Source organism: Canis lupus, chromosome 13 (assembly GCF_048164855.1).
Source record: "Canis lupus baileyi chromosome 13, mCanLup2.hap1, whole genome shotgun sequence".
In the NCBI taxonomy this organism is placed as follows: Eukaryota; Metazoa; Chordata; class Mammalia; order Carnivora; family Canidae; genus Canis; species Canis lupus.
Genome location: NC_132850.1, coordinates 22015607 through 22028523, shown reverse-complemented (window position 1 = coordinate 22028523; position 12917 = coordinate 22015607). Strand labels below are relative to the sequence as shown.

General features: G+C 39.2%; 1 protein-coding gene across 10 annotated transcripts in view; it reads right to left on the bottom strand.

Moving 5' to 3' along the window:
* Positions 1-12917, bottom strand: part of NAV3 (neuron navigator 3) — a 355345-nt gene that overhangs the window by 150947 nt on the left and 191481 nt on the right. For all 10 annotated transcript variants that reach the window (XM_072772862.1, XM_072772863.1, XM_072772864.1 and 7 more), the window contains 2 exons: positions 7567-7675; positions 6495-6878 (listed from right to left, as the gene is read on the bottom strand). In XM_072772862.1, coding sequence (XP_072628963.1) covers positions 6495-6878; positions 7567-7675 — 493 coding nt within the window. The remainder of the gene's footprint in view (positions 1-6494; positions 6879-7566; positions 7676-12917) is intronic.

The window sequence follows — 12917 nt, the reverse complement described above, 5'->3', positions numbered from 1 at the left end:
GTCAGTATGTCATGACGGTTAAAAGTATATAGACTGGAGCCAGACCGCTTGGGTTCAAGTCCAGCACTGCATGTTTTAAGAATTTTGAATTCCCAGAAACAGATTAACTAATTTTCTGAGTTCTAGCTAAAATCACTTACCCCAGCCATGCCTCAGTTATTTCATCTGTAAAATGGAGATAGTAATGATATATTTACTTCTTACAGTTATGGCAAGACATAAATAGCATGTCGTAAAGGCTATGCAAGTGTTGGCTAGTATCACCAGCTACTTTTCCATTAGGATGTTCACATTCACTAAATATAACTCTCACATCTTGAATACGAAATTAGTAGGAACATTATGATTAGGAAGCTCTTATTTGTTATGTAAACTCTTTCAACCCAACATTTTAACCCTGCCCTTTCCAATGTTAGACATGCTTCACGTCATCAGGTGAACCGAGGGAGGATCAAATGAGAATAAGGATAAAAGTATTCATGTTTCTGTTTAAGAAGATCATTCCTCAAAATTAAATTACTCTGTGTTTGGGCCATATGACTTAAGTAGAATTTTAGGTTATATTCTGACCCAGGTGTTAATACTATGACACCTGGAGATAACTTCAATTCCCACCCAATTAAAATATGTAACTTTCTCCCCAATTTTCCAGCATGTTCCTTTTTTTTTTCTTCACAAACGGAGACTTTCTCAGAGACTCATTATAAGTAAGAGGGCTTCCTCTGACTAATTCCTAATTACTGGCAGATTCACATCCCCAAGTGTTTAAAGTAATTTTAAAATGAGAAGAAAGAGATAAGTCTTTACATGCTTCAGGAAATTTTGAATTCTCCGAATGCTGATTAACTAGTTTTCTGAGTTCTACCTAAGGTATATGAGAAAATGAAACTCCATTCCCATTCACTTCACATTCCTTGTGGTTACGTGAGGGAAAAAAAAATCTTAAATTAAACACCTTCATTCATTACTATGCCTTTTGAGTTCTTTGTCCCTTTAATCACTGAAACATACTTTTAAAAATTGGGAACAGAAAATTAACTCTGTGACTCAATTTCTTTCCTGAATTGTAGCACAGACGTTTCGATGCCCTTCTTTTTCACTTAAAACATCATCAAATTAAAATTCCCCTGGATTGTCTCTAGCCCTCTCATCTTCCTATCTTTTAATTCTAGGCTGAAGCATGGGGCCATACCATATAAATGCCAATAACTTTTCTGTGTAAACTGGTGAGCACTGAAGTGCTGCACACCCCAGGGTATCCTCCCCATAATAGCCCCTAATCACGGTTGGGCTGTGACCAGCCATACTGCCTGCTGATGATGTCTAGTCACCTTCCACCCAGGGGACAAAACTCTGAGTCATTCTTTAAACCTCAGGGTTCTGTACTCTGCCAAGGGAAAGAGAAAGTGTATAATGCCAAACAGGTCAACATCACCAGGGCAAGTTTTCATGCAGGATTTTTTGTATGTTTTTTTTTCAATATACTGAATATGGATGACAACATAAAACATGCAGACCACTGATGCATATTTAAATGAGCTCATCTGTGAAACTACCCAAGACTTCATTTGAAAGACAGGGAACAAAAATGAATAGAAGACTGAACTGGGTTTTCACTGAGGCATGAAACAAGTAGGAAAGACAATGGACATAACTTTTTTTTTCCCCTAAGTGAATTCAGCAGAAACTACCCAGCTCTCATCAAACAATGTCCTCTTCCTTCTGGGCCTACAGCTGAACCATATTTCCTGGCTTCTCTTATAGTGAGATGCGGCCATCCAGCTGTTTTAGGAAAGGGAATGTGTGTGGAAGTCATACTTCCAGGAGCCACTTCTAGGCCTGGTACAGATGAAATATTCTCATGCCATGGTCCTTTCTCTCGTTGGCTACCTGCTGGTTGAGTGTCAATGTGGGTGTGACAGTGGAATTCCTTACCGCAATCTTGTTCTCCTACAGGCTACATGTGTACCTTCCCAAATGAAGGTCAGAAACCCCAGCGAGGGTTTTATGTGAAGGAGAAATGAACTCTGTGTTAAGTTATAAGATTTTGAGATTCCTTGTTTACAGAAGTTACTGTTAACTAATACAGATAGAGTCCTGGAAAATACAAAATGCTTCTGAGTATAGGTATGCCTGTAATATACATCATTATATATAGATTCAGTTGTTTTAAAAAAAATTGCCTTAAGAAAAAACTGTTAATCTAAGAATGTATACACACATACTTACAAACATGTGTATCTATTGGTCATTCATTCATTGGACAAGTGAGTACCTATAAAAATATAAACAACACTAGTGGGTGAGTCACAGGATGCTTTGTCTATATCACTCACTACTGCATGCACATTCGCAAAATGCTGTTTGGCACCTAGGATAAACTCAGAAATACATTTTGGATACATACACACACACACTTCAGCTCAGGACCCTTCTCTCTATTCTTTTCCCAGAAGTCCTCATGTCTCCCATAAATTCTACTATCTTCTAGATGAGACCACACTTTCCATCATATCTCTACCCTGGATACTACTTCGGCTTTTTCAGCTTATATCACAATCACTACATTTCTGTCTGCATTTCTGACTCTACATCCATTATCTCCCTTCTGCTTTCTCAAAAAAAAAAAAAATAGTCTCTCTTTTTGCTTCTTTTTTGTAACAGTATAATTTCCTATCTCTGGTGCTTACAAAATGGGCATCTTATGTGAATTCTCTGCCTCTTTCAAGCCATTGTGAGTAGCCTATCATTATTTCTGTAAATTTCTCCTTTGTGGTATCTCACATATCAATTTTTCCCTCCTTTCATCCCCATCAAGGCTATTCCCATATTTCTGGCCTATAGACCTTGGATGTGAGGTTTTGCAGTAGTGTCAGAAATCTACCACCAGAGCTTCTCCTCCCAATCCATTTTGCAGATTTCCCCTAAAAGGGACTCTCAAAAATCATCATCATGCCCTATTCTGTGACTATTAGATAATCTCCCTTAAGAAACAGCGCTTTCAGGACACCTGGGTGGCTCAGCAGTGGAGTGTATGCCTTCGGCTCAGTACGTGATCCCAGGATCCCAGATGGAGTCCCACATCGGGCTCCCTGCATGGAGCCTGCTTCTCCCTCTGTCTGTGTCTCTGCCCCCTCTCTCTCTGTGTCTCTCATGAATAAATAAAATCTTTAAAAAAGAAAAAACATAAACAGTGCTTTCCATTGCTTAGAGTACACAGTTTAAACTTCTTAGCATAATGTTATTGAAGCCTGTCACAAGAGACCCTATCTCTCAAAATTAAGGATTCAGATTCCATGAATCTCAATTAAGGGAAAGGTCACTGAGTGTCATCTAATCCCATTGTCCCTCTGATTTTGAAAATTATATTTTAGTCAGGCTCACTAAATGGCCTTCTTTCTACATCATTTATACTTTTCCTACAAAAATTCTCTTAATACAGTTCCCTCCTCTATAGCTATTTAAATCAGAAAGCGTAACTAAAGTATTTCCTTTTCTTATTCCCTCCTATCTCATGCCTAGGTTTAGCACTTTCTCCATATTCTAAGGTGTTATGTGTATGAAACTTTTGAAATTACCCACATATTGCATTGTCAATGTCCATTGATTTCTGATTTAAATTGCTCCCAAGATATGCCTTCTCTCTCAAGATGAGCATTTTACATGTGTATAAATAAATACAGTCAATCTTCATTATTCACAAACTCCATGTTTGCAAATTTGCTTACTTGCTAAAATTTGCAAATCAATAATTGCAACATTTTCATGGTGCCTCGTGGAGAGGCACAGAGCAGCAACAAGTCTGAGTTGCCCCATAAGGACATTCCCAGCTGAGGTCAAATAAGGTGACATTCTGCTTTCTTGATTCAGCTCTCCTACTGCCAATGTGTCCTTTTTACAGTCCCTTTAGAGCCACATTTTCCACATTTTTGTGCTTTGTCTTGGAGATTCTTCTGTTTAAAATGCCCCCCAAGTGTAGTGCTGAAGGGTTCTTGTGTTCCTAAGTGTAGGAAGACTGTGATATGTCTTATGGAAAAGAATGTGTTAGATAAGCTTCTTCAAAGCATGAACTGCAGTGGTGAGAAGGCATGAGCTCAATGTTAATGAATCGACAGCATGTACTAAAAAGGAAGGTGGCTTTAAATTGAAATACACACAAAACAAGATTATATTCTGATGAGTTGATAAAAATGTTGTGACCTAAAGCTCACAAGAGCCACATCTGTCTTTCCCCTAGGAGCAATGGTTCAATATTCATTAATTTGGTGTATGTGGCACCTTCATTGAATGTAACTACTGCGGGATGCCTGGGTGGCTCAGCGAGTGGACATCTGCCTTGGGCTCAGGCCATGACCCCAGGGACCCGGGATCGAGTCCCACATTGGGCTCCCTGCATGGAGCCTGCTTCTCCCTCTGCCTGTGTCTCTGCCTCTCTGTGTCTCTCATGAATAAATAAATAAAAATCTTAAAAAAAAAAAAAAGGAATGTAACTACCGCATGAGATTGACTTCCTGTGTGTGTATGTGTGGATTATGTGTATAATGTGTGTATATATAGGTGTGTATATGTTATATTTATGTATATAATTAAATCTTCATCCAGTAGTGAATATAAAAATACACACATATGCTGTCATTTAAAGAGATGAAGAAAGAAAAAAGAGGAGGATGTAAGAGAGTAGAAAGACTGGGTTTCGAAAAGGGAGAGGCGGGAGAAAAAGTTCATGCCTTAGCTGTTCCTGTGTTGCCATCACGTTCCCTGAGCTGGGTATCCCCTCCTAGGTGGTTTTTAATATGTACAAAAATGATAACAGTAACATCCACACATTAGTATGATTATTAATGATAATTCATGAAATTATGATGCTGGTGACAAATTTACTCAACACTCAGACTGTGACAGGCTCTGAGTTAGTACAATTTTGTGGGTTATTTTCTTACTTCCTAGGAATTTTGTGGAGATTCTGCAATCGTATCCCTAATTACAGAAAACAAAAAAGCGTCTAACTTAAGCTGCCCCTCCAAAGTCCACTGATAGCTAATGGTAGAAAGGAATTTAAATTGTCTGACTCCAGTGGCAACTCAACTACTGCCTACCCTCACTGACCACAATCCGTCTAAGTCTGCATTGCTGGGATCTCGCCATCCGGGAAGGTGGCACCAGGCAAGCTCTGGATCGCAGGGTATCAGAGCAGAGCTACACACTGATCTAAAAGCTCTTCCGGGGCAGCCCTGGTGGCGCAGCGGTTTAGCGCCGCCTGCAGCCCAGGGCGTGATCCTGGAGACCCTGGATCGAGTCCCACGTCAGGCTCTCTGTATGATGCCTGCTTCTCCCTCTGTCTGTGTGTCTGCCTCTCTCTCTCTCTGTATCTATGAATAAATAAATAAAATCTAAAAAAATAAAAAATAAAAAAAAAATAAAAGCTCTTCCGTAGGCCTGTCACCTTTAAATAAGCTTTTCTGTCCTCTCATGAATGAAGTCAGGAAGGGTTACTCTTAAGAAGAATGATTTCTGATACTGGTCCTCTCAGGTATACAAGGACAAAAAAGTAAGCCAAAACTCCTAAATTTGAAAACATGAAAATCATAAAATTGATTTGGGAAGCTTTTCCTTGCATTAACAGAGCCAGGGTTTTGAAGTCAGATATATCTGAGTTCTAGTGCCGGTTTAGCTCTTCCTTAGCCTTATACAATTGTGCTCAGTTAGGATCAGTTTTCTTATCTGTATGGAATTACTATTAGTAATAGAAGTAGTTTTATTTTTATTTTTATTTTTATTTTTTTTTAGAAGTAGTTTTAATAGATTATCCTATTGCCTCCATTGGGGCTCATCCTCAGATTGAACTAAATATTCCTCACTGCCAAAATCTTTAAGAGTTTCTAATCATCTATAATCATAAATAAATAAATTAATTAATTAATTAATTTCCTGTTTTTGGAATATAATAGAAAGCAGAAGAAAAAGGCGGAGTTTTTTTTTAATCTGATACCATCAAAAGAGATTGAAACTCTCAATTCTAAAATGATTTCCCTCAAATTAGATTGGAGGTACATAAATGAAGAATGCTTAAAGATATTTGTTCTTCAAAGAAGTTAGAGGCAGCTTTGACAAGCCATATTAAAAAAAAAAAAAAAAAAAAGTCCAGCAGCTCAGCTAAATTCCTCCTGTCCCCTTCCCACGTCTTTCACTACAAAATCTGTTACTTAAGAAGCATGTGAAAATCACTCTGAAAAGCAAAGGCATATTTGTTTCTCTGAAGTCATAAGAGAAAAATTTAATAGCTTACAATGAAAAACGATTTTACAGAAGTCTTAGATATTTTACTTTTCACAAATGAGCAGAAGAGGGGGCCTGATATACCCCCAATAACCTTCCATTTGTCACGGTTTCTAATGACTCTGTGAGCTAGCCTAATTACTCCTCCTCCAGCTAATGCATCTCTGTAGACCACCGTCCCTGTTCACATAATGCTGATAGAGATAAAGGCTGCTTACCCACTGTTGATGTCATCAGCCCGGAGACTTTTCCCAAGGATGTCACCATCACTCATATATCCACCAACGTCAACTTCAGAAGACATGTCCAGGTCACTGCTTGCTTTCTCACTCATGTCAATTTGTGATAAATTTCCCAGTCGAGAGACAGCTGCTCGACGGAGAGGCGTCGTGTACATGAACCTCGAGGGGTCCGTGTGGATGAATCGGCCGGTGCCACTGCGAGGGTAGCCAGCCCCCAGGGAGGGAGCATCTCCAGCCTGAAGTCGAGGACATGCCTGACCCAGCCTCCAGGTCATGGGAGTGGGTCGGCCTGTCAGGTTGGGTATGGTTCTTCCATTCACTTCTGTTGTCACAGTGCTGTCAAATGTTGTCTCCAGGGTGCTGTCAAACAAATGAAGAAATAACTATAATTCACTTGGTATCATAGACCAAGACTATGGTCTACAGGAAAGGCTAGAGCGGAGTCATTTCTTAGAAGTACATCATTTGCATGCGAGTCAAATTAAGCGTTCATCATGAGATGCAAAACACCTCTGCATGTCAGTGTGGGAAGGGGCATTCATTTGAAGTCTGTTGTTTTGCATTTCTGCTTTCAAAAGAAAGGCCATCATCAATCATTTTACATGAAACAGAATTTTGTTTCACAGTTTCAACAAACCCTTAACCTAACCCCAAAGGCTTCCCAGAACCATCCTGGAAGTTGAGTACAATTATGTTTCATGGTCTATCCCTCCCCCCATCGCCGACTCCCTGCCCTAGATGCATCCCTCACCCCTGCCCTAGATGCATTTCAACTGCAACTTTGCTTGCTGTCTGTCACAGGCACGGAAATCTACTTAGTAGCGAAGGTGGTAGTTTCAGTGGCTAATTTGGTTTGAAAGGGACACTACATGGAAGAAGAGATGGATAGGAGAAAAAAGTCCCTGGGTCTGTCCTAAGAAGTCACCAGATGAATGTCATGTAAAATTGAAGAAAATAATAAGGAAACTAAAATTCTTTCTTTATCCTTATAAGAGGTTAGGTGCTTGGCTGTTATTTTTTTCTTTATATATAGAACTGAGAAAAAAACCTGTGGCTTATCTGGGTCCCACGAAGACTGGACATAGTCTCCTCTAAATTCTGCCTCAAATCTGCTATGTTTTTAACTGTTCTCATTCTTCTTGTTTCAGGATCTTCACCTAGAAAAGTAACATAATCATAAATTTATTAGTCAAGACATTTACTGGTCTTAGAATAATTGTCTACCTAGATAAGTAATATAAATTCCTCTCCTTAAAAGTAAAATAATAGGTAGGGGATTCCAAATGCTTACTGCCTGAAAATTATGTCTCCTTTCTACAAATAAAATGTGAATAGAAACAAACGTAACATTGGAAGTAATAATGGATAAGGAGTGACGATAATACAATAATACTTTGTAGATTCATGACCTTAATCATGTAAAGTGACAGTGATTAATTCAGAAATATACTACACAGTACTCTCTCTTGCTGAGTTTAATTTAAAAATCTGGAATTATTTGGATTCTAATTATCCTCATAATTACCTCTTCCTAGGTATAGTCAGAATAATAAGATAAACTTACCTTGTACAATTACACACTTGGATTCTGGGGAATAAGAGGCCTTTTCTTACAGAAGCAGTACCTTTGTAAGTCTCCTATTAACATTGGATGGCTTTGTTTTTAAATATTTGTCACTTTTTATAGAGACTTACAGCATCCACCTAGACGCTTGAGTTCCAGGAGAGGCTCTAGCATCTAACCCCATCCTGTGTTTAACAGGCATGAAACCAGCAGCTTTGCCAGTGTGACAAATGCTAGCCTTGCACAACCACTACCTATCATTTGGAGGGAGAGGTGCCATTAAACCAGTCTGATTATGGACATGTAATACTCCCAAGCGAGTGGCCATTTGAAACTGGTCTATCTGGATACTGAGAAGAACACGGGGAGACAGTAGGGGAAGTACAGCTTATCTTCTGTTCAGTTTGGGCTCAGAAGGATGTCCAGTGAAGAGACACTTTAGTAAGAAAGATGAAGGAGAAAAGAAGGGAGGTAGGGGAAATGGATGGGCTAAGGGGATCAGGGGAGGAAAGGTACAAGAAGGAGGGGGGGGAAGAGGAAGGCAAAAGAAGGGGATAGTGGGAAAGAGAAGGGAACAAGGGAAAGGAAAAACAGAAGGGAAAGTGAAGGTAGGAAATAGCATCGATTAAACTTCTGTATGAAAACTGTCACACGGAGAAGTCAAGATGCATACCTACAGGCTATTTCAAGAATGTACGTAGATAGTTAATGTGTTCATTTCCTTACATAGAATTCATGCCAGATTTAAAAAAATACACAGTAATTACACTCACTTCACCTGTATAATATAATCATAGAATTGGCAGGGGTTTCAAAGAATGCCCCACCTTTCCTCTCAGCCAGTGAGGGAACTCATCTATGACTCCCTTGGGAGGTAGCCATGGGCCTCTGCCTGAAGCCTCTAAGATTGGAAAGGCATCGTCTCCAGAAGAGATGGCTCCTTCTGCTATTGGATACGTCTCATTGTGAAAACATTTCCGAGGATGAATAATTTGCCTGCCTTTCATTTCCATCTGCTGGTCCTAGGAGCTCTGAAGGTGACTGAACAACTCTATACCACCTTCACCACAGCAGTCAGAGACTAAAAGACACCAACTGCTCATTCCCCAATTTTCTTCTTCAGCCAAACATCACTGTGTTGTTCATTTTTCCTCATCCTGGATGGTTGCCTAAACAACCACCATTCTGCTGCCTGCCTGTGTCTACTTTTTAATTGGCAAAATATTAGAATGATTAAAGGAGGTTTAGCAATAGCATTATTATTTCAAACTTTAAGAATACAAAAAATGTCCTTAGATATATTGTCAAGATAGAAAAATAGGTGTTGAACCCTCCTCGTGCACATGGCACAAACTTCTCCTACACTAATTCAAGTCCTGCAATCCTTAACCTTATCAATTACCATCACTTTAAAACTCAGAGCTGGTAATGACCCTTGAGATTCTAATCATAATCCCTTGGAACTTTTCCCCACCCTTCTCATAAATATAGCAGCATATTTGAGAAGTGGTGATAAAGAAGCCCACTTTTTACTTCCAAATAATCTGGTACTAAAAGAAGAGAAGAAGGAGTTTGTAAGGAAAATCCTAAAGGGCAGATGACTTTTACTGGAGGGAGGAGGAATATAGTTATTGACCTTACACAGATTGTACAATATACCATTACATGTCCCCTGGCCCTGGCCCCCTCCCCTCTGTGAGAACTTGCACATTGCGCTCAAGCTCTATCTCAACCATTTGTCAACTGGCATAATACCAAAAACATTTATATTTGCATTACTTTCCATATATTCTTAATGTAAACTATAGGAACATTATATTTTCAGAGATTGCATTTCAGTAGATTTTTTTCACATCTTCATCTTCTATTTATTTTTAATTTTTTTAAAGTAAGTTTTATTTATTTATTCAGAGATTTCATTTCAGTAGATGTTTTTTCACATCTTCATCTTCTATTAATTTTTTATTTTTTTAAAGTAAGTTTTATTTATTTATCCACGAGAGACACGCAGAGAGAGAGAGAGAGAGAGGAGAGGCAGAGGGAGAAGCAGGCTCCATGCAGGGAGCCCAACGCGGGACTCGATCCCAGGACCTGGGGGGTCACACCCTGAACCAAGGCAGATGCTCAACCACTTAGCCACCCAGGCATCCCCTTCATCTTTTAAGTGTTTCTTCTCCTGGGGTTCCTAGGCGGCTCAGTTGCCTAAGCATCGGACTCTTGGTTTTGGCTCAGGTCATGATCTCACGAGTCATGGGATCGAGCCCCACGTGGAGCCTGGAGCCCAGGTCAGGCTCCTTGTTCAGCTTGAAGAATCAGCTTGAAGATTCTCTCCCTCTGCCCCTCACATCCACATGCGTGTTCTTTCTCAAATACATAAATATAGATCTAAAAATACATAAACAAATGTCCTTCTTCCAATCCAACAGGCATCTTAGATCCTTGGCTTTTCCAGCTGAATCCATTTTTGTTTATATAGCTTCTCTCGTATTTCAGAACCACAATTTCCTTTCCTCCTTTGGTTTCAGGCATCACAACACTCACTCATACAGCACTGCACTGTTCATGACAATCAGACAAATGGATCTTTTCCTCCCAGACCTTACTGAGCAAAACATAATTGCTGCTTCATTCATGTTATGAAGGATAACATGATTTGTCATGTTATGCAGTAAATTTATTGCAGTAAATGTTCTCAATGACCCACAAAAGTCAAAATACAACTAAATACACTTACAACCCCCTGAAGGATTACACAAATCTGAAACATCCTATAAATTTGTATCCAAATGATGTCTAGAAGATTGAGGGAGAGGTGGGAGTCTCAACTGACAAGGCCAAATGTAAAAGCACAAGTAAAATGTAAAGCACGAGTAAAATAAAAGCAGAAAAAAAAAAAACCACGTATGATAAATTCATTTAGTCATGAAAGTGTTGTATCTTCTCTCACTTCCATAATCTCCAAGCCACTAAGGCTCCCTTGGGACCTACTCTCTGCCCCACTTAGAGAGGACACTTTACAAGCCATGAGAAAGCAGTTTGCAACAATGTTAAAAACTCAAAGCGGATTCCAGAATGTACCATTTTGGAAAATGTGTGTAAATCTTTACTCTCTTGACAGTCAGGAAGGAGGCTTCCTTGAGGAGAAACAGTGGCTTCTACATTGTTTTTGCCTCGGACAGAGGAGCCACATGATCCGTGTGGTCCTGCTCTTAATATTTAGGCTTTACTTATCTACGTTGTAATTAACACTGCCAGCACTATCATCTTTTAATAAGAAGTCAAATTATCTGTGAATGAACCTGATTCACAGAGAATTATGTCCTCTACCCCAACTCCTTGGCAAATGTTATTGTTTAGAGTACAGCTGCCTGATTTATTTTGAGAACCCTAATTTTGTAGATGACCCCAACAGTCATTTGGATGGAAATTTTTCAAATCTTCTTAAGCCAGATACTTGGAGCAGAAAATAGCAAAAAAACTATGGCCAATCACCTTTTAAATAGTCTCCTGTATAGCCATAGCACAGACCCTGGTCTAGTCTAGTAGGATACTCAAGATTCAAGAGTTGAACTCAAGGAACCCTGCCTAAAAATTAACTTGGAAGAGGCAATTTTGAGTCAGAAGCAGAACCTAGGCAGGCACATGGCAGAAATGCTGCAATTCCTGTGTGCTCTGGGCTTGGATATACTTACCCACGTAACACGCATCATTATTTAGGAAACTGCATTGGAGCGCTTCATTATCCTGATAGGGTTATTCATGTCACAACTATCTGACTAAATAAATTCTTCCTTACTTTCTCACTTGCATTTTTGACTACTGGCATAGTTGGGGAGGGGGAAGCCTTAAAAAGAATAATCCCATAAATATAATAAGCAGCTGCTGAGTTTAAGAATCATGGAACACACAGGCTTCTATTGAGAGATTACCCTCTGACAGTAATGCTCCAAGTTATTTATGCACAAAAGGCATATGTCATGTATACACCCACGTACAGCATGCTATAATTTAACAGAGCAACCAAAAAATACTGCCAGGGGACTGCTTTCTGTTCATATCTTTGAGAATACTTATATAAAAGGTCCTTAGAACAAGATAAATGCTACTATTTTACAGCGAAAGATGAATATTATTTGATTGTACTGTTTCAGAGGATCAAAAAGATAAGGTTCTTCAGGAGTAAGACTCCCTCTCTTGCCTTTGTACTGCTTAGAGGTCTTTTATGAGATACAGTTCATTATAGAAATCGCACAATGGTGAAGAAGTAAATCTCCTATGTCTGAGCACCTGGTGTATTCAGATTCAGAAATCACTCTTCCCACAACTGTGGAAACATTACTCTCTTTAGAGCCAAACTGACATGACAAATTGCGCAGTATTTGCCTCTGCTGTCTCTCTAAGCTTTCTTCTTCTAATGCTGGCTCACTAAGATTCTGGAAAGCCTCATAAAACCTCTTGCAACAGGAGGGTCTACACAGAGAATAAGAACACATCTACATTTAGCTTCCGTTGTATGAACAAGAAACAAAGAGATCACTGGTCAGGCTTAAGTCTTTCCTATGTGAGGAGTCTTATAGGAAGTTTTCTTGTAGACACATATATTTGCAAAATATGATGCGGTCAATGGCTTAAAACTTAAGGATTTTCGAGAGGACTGTGTGATATCAATGTACTTTGGTAGAGCACTCAATTAGGGGTAACAAGCAGAACACGTACAGTCTGGCTATTCAGGGAGGTAGTAAAGTCAAAACTGAAACAAAATACAAGAATCACTTTAGATATCTTCCTATCTAGTTAATGAGAGATCATGTCAGAAGTTATTTAAGACTTGGGTC